General features: G+C 42.9%; 1 protein-coding gene across 1 annotated transcript; it reads left to right on the top strand.

Moving 5' to 3' along the window:
• On the top strand, positions 244-3,300 carry LOC109727556 (subtilisin-like protease SBT1.2). Its single transcript, XM_020257695.1, is given in 3 exon segments — positions 244-577; positions 1,243-2,565; positions 2,568-3,300. Coding segments are annotated over 3 exon segments (2,307 nt in total). The 3' UTR covers positions 3,218-3,300.

The raw sequence follows: 4,597 nt of genomic DNA, 5'->3' as shown, positions 1-4,597 counted from the left end.
AGAAAGAAATGCAGCGCGTGCGTACAGTAACAAGCCAAGACCAGCAATAAATACCAGCAGAACATCTCGTGAGACGTCCCAGTCGCAGGTCGCAGCTCGTCTTCATTTCGTTGGCAGCCGCAGGCGTGTGCTCGCCCCACCCCCTCCCCCGTGACCGTGAGAGGAGGAGAGTCCTTCAAGGCTTCAGTTCAGGGCACGCCCCCGCCCCCGCCCCCAGTCACGCGTTTCATCCCTCCCCCAGCAATGCAACGGCTCCCCATTTCAAACCCTCCTCCCCGCCCCTCCGCCCTTCATATACTCCCATGCCGTGCCGCACTAGCTCCCCATGTACTCCCACCGCACCTCATCCAAAAATACTGTTCACTCATGGCTTACCCACTAGTCATCTTCTTACTCTTTCTCTTCCTCCTATACTGGGTCCATCTACGCGCCCAAAACCTCCAAACATATATTGTCCACGTCCGCCCAGATGAACTGCCCGGGGCTTACTTCCCATTAACTAAGCTCCATCGGCACCTCTCCTTTCTCGAACAAGTCATTCTCACAGAAGAAGAAGAAGAAGAAGGAGAAGAAGGAGGTGTTGGTGAAATACTCAAAATTTTAAAATTTAAATTTTTATTTCTATTTGAATTTTAAATTATTTATTTATTTCTTATTTATCAGTATTTATTATTTTTATTATTTATTTATTTAATTTATTTATTTACTTATTTTATTTTCTTTCTTAGTGAGAAAGAAATCAACGGATATTTTTTTCATCCCGTTTTTTCCGCCAAACTAAATCTTGTTCCGTTGCGCGAGTTCCGTTTTTTTCTAGTAATGAGAAAGAGTGTAAAATTCTCTTTCATTTGTTTTTATCCTATATCAAGAAAGAATAGATAGAAAAGATATTAGATAATTGATTAATCTTTATCCATTTTATTCTTTTATTTTTTATTTTTGAATATTTTTTTATTCATTGGGTGTTGAAACAATCTTCGTTCTCTTTATTCACTGAGTGTTGAAAAAATTTTTGTCAATCTCCTTTACGATCGTGTTCGTAGGAGGAGTAATTTCGGTTGTACCTTGAGGTGTTATTTCCGATTAATTTCGCATATAAGGACGGAAATATATCTTAGGGCTCGCACGCTTCCAAATAAGATCAAATTTTTATTAAAATATTTATATTTATCTGTAAGTTTGATTTTATATTTATAATAAATTAATTAGATTTTAATCACAATCGAATTTTTCTGCCAATAGGAGGAGGAGGAGGAGGAGGAGGCACAGGAACCGCTTCTTCTCGGCTGCTGTACTCGTACCATACTGCGGCGGAGGGCTTCGCAGCACGTCTTACTGAAAACGAGGCCGCAGCTCTACAGGCATCGCCAGGGATCGTGTCGATCCGCCCCGACCGCCGCTTCGAGCTGCATACAACCTATTCCTATAAGTTTTTGGGGCTAAACATTAGCCCGGGCGGCGCATGGGCCAAATCGGGCCTTGGCCGGGGCTCCATAATTGGTGTGCTCGACACCGGTGTGTGGCCTGAGAGTCCCAGCTTCTCCGACCACCAGATGCCGCCCCTCCCGTCTCGGTGGCAAGGTGTTTGCCAAGACGGAGAGAACTTCAACTCCTCCAGCTGCAATCGGAAGCTCATTGGCGCGCGGTTCTACTCTAAAGGCCACCGTGCCAACTACCCAACCAACCCACCGGCTTCCTCATCCTCGTTGTTGGAGTACATGTCACCCCGCGACGCACACGGGCACGGGACCCACACAGCTTCGACGGCCGCAGGCACTACAGTGAACGGGGCAAGCGTTTTCGGGCTCGGCACAGGCGTGGCTCAGGGAATGGCCCCTGAGGCCCATGTGGCCGTCTATAAAGTCTGCTGGTTCAACGGCTGCTACAGCTCCGATATACTAGCTGGGATGGACGACGCCATCCAAGATGGAGTTGGCATCCTCTCCCTCTCGTTGGGTGGCTTCCCAATCCCGCTCTTCGAGGATAGCATCGCGATAGGGAGCTTTCGCGCGACAGAACGGGGTGTGGCAGTCATATGCGCTGCCGGGAACAACGGGCCCGTGCCAAGCTCAGTGGCCAACGAGGCCCCCTGGGTCACAACCGTCGGGGCAAGCACCATGGACCGGCGGTTCCCCATGTTCCTCCGGCTTGGCAATGGCCGGATCCTGTACGGCGAGTCCATGTATCCGGGAAACAGGTATTCAAAAAATGGGGGGAAGAAGGCGTTGGAGTTGGTTCATGAATCTGGCGGGAGCAAAGGCGCAGAATATTGTCTTAAGGGCTCTCTTTCCAGAGCCAGAGTGGCGGGAAAGATGGTGGTCTGCGATAGAGGGATCAACGGCCGGGCTGAGAAAGGCGAGGCTGTGAAAGAAGCGGGCGGAGCTGCTATGGTTCTTGCCAATGCGGAGATCAATTTACAGGAGGATTCCGTCGACGTACACGTGTTGCCGGCTACCATGATCGGCTTCAAAGAGTCGACAGAATTGAAGAAATACATCAACTCGACAAGGCGACCGGTCGGGCAGTTGGTCTACGGCGGCACGACAGTCGGTCGGGCGAGGGCACCGTCAGCGGAATCACCGCTCTCGTCCGGTCAGCCCACCCGTCATGGAGCCCGGCGGCAGTCCGGTCAGCAATTATGACGACGGCCGACGTGGTGGACCACTACGGGAAGCCGATAATGGATGGGAGAGACAGAGCAGGGCTCTTCGCGATCGGTGCTGGTCATGTGAATCCGACGAAAGCGATGGACCCTGGTCTAGTCTACGACATCGAGCCGAACGACTACATCACTCACCTCTGCACTCTCGGATACTCACATTTGGAGATCTTCACCATCGCTCACAGAAACACCAACTGCAACGAAACTCTTCACCGAAACAACAACTTCAGCCTGAACTACCCTTCGATTTCCATAGCCTTCAAACAGAACAGCACGAGAGTGATGATTCAAAGAAAACTCACCAACGTCGGCACCCCAAATTCCACGTACGCTGCACAAGTGGTTGCGCCACGTGGAGTGAAGGTGAGCGTCACTCCGGCGGTACTAACTTTTAAAGAGGAAACTGAGAGTAAGAGCTTTCAGGTTCGGTTCAAGTCGACGAAGCGAATGGCGGTCCAAGGAAGCGCTACTGGAGAGGGGTATTTGATATGGAAGGACACAAGCAAAGGGAAGTATAGAGTGAGGAGTCCAATATCTGTTAGTTGGACTTCGTAGGAAAGAGTGACCTTCCGAGTAGGTTCTAACTCCCAAAAAATATGGGTTTGGAGGTGTATTGAAAGAAGGTAATAGGAACGAAGCTTCTTTATTATTGGCAAAATTTCCTGTGTGCCCCTCCAAAAAGCATATATTTTCAAAGGTACCCTTATAAAAATTAAAAATATGCTAAATGCCCTTCTAGATACAACAAACTTTCAAAACTACCGTTTAAAGTAACTTCCGTTAAAATCTACACTAACAGCAAAGCAAATATCAGTTTGTCTTTTTCATAATTGTCCCTTTAAATGTTCCAGTTCTCACTAATAAATTATAACTTTTGTATAAAATTCATAATTAGGATTTAGCAACATGCATACTTATTGTCTAAGATATTTAGTTAAAAAAAATATCTTTAATATAATTATTTAGACCTACTTATGAAATCTGTGTAAGTCATTTAGTTAGATTCTCATACTGATTTCTGTAAAATTTGTATAATCTAATCTAAAAGAATAGTATTTTTATCTTATTAAATCTTGTTAAATGCTCCTAAATTTTTTTAGTTTTTTATAAAGGGAGAGAGTGAAGAATTAATTGATTGAACAATTATAAAGCTTTATCATCAATAAGTCCGGCTGAGGATACTATTGATAGCACCAAAGACTTAAATTTAAACCTTTGATTATTTTTACCCGTTAGATTATACTATTCAACCAACCACCCACTCAACCCTAGGGGGCCCACATCATCCTAACCGCGCATTTCTCAATCCAAGGATTAAAAAACTAATAGCACCAACAGCTTTGTGCTATTGATAGTATTCCAGTCTAGTTCATCATCAATTATGTAATATAAAATTACTTATCAAATTTGAAGTAATAATAAAGTAATTTAATATTATGTACAAGATTAGAAAGAAGCAACAAAAAAAATTTGATGCAACTATAAAAATAATGCAAGTTAAGAAAATCAATTAGAATAGCAATACAAACTAGCATGTAAACAAGCTTTTATTTACATTCTAAAATAAATTGAAGTAAAAGAAACCTGAAAATCTAAGACTAATCTAAAAATATTGAGTTAAAGATTCTATAATATTTAAATAATCTAAAATAATTAGCTTGAACAGTTTGTAATTCAAAAATGAGTCAAATTTTGCATAATACAAATTTGACGATTTAAACTAACATAAGTATCCAAACTAACTTATCCAATACATGTCATAAAAAGATATTAATAAAATTTATTACAGTTAAATATTTAACTGATATGAGTTAAATGTTAGTACATTTATTCAAACTATTATTAAATATTTATCTTTATGTACAAAGAAGATTTAAAAAGTGAGGGATGATTTTGAAAATCCTTTTATTTTGAAACCCACTTATAATAGTCAAT

Source organism: Ananas comosus, linkage group 22, assembly GCF_001540865.1.
Source record: "Ananas comosus cultivar F153 linkage group 22, ASM154086v1, whole genome shotgun sequence".
NCBI classification, from domain to species: Eukaryota; Viridiplantae; Streptophyta; class Magnoliopsida; order Poales; family Bromeliaceae; genus Ananas; species Ananas comosus.
The sequence above is the reverse complement of the archived record's forward strand: the minus strand, read 5'-3'. Positions and strand labels throughout refer to the sequence as shown.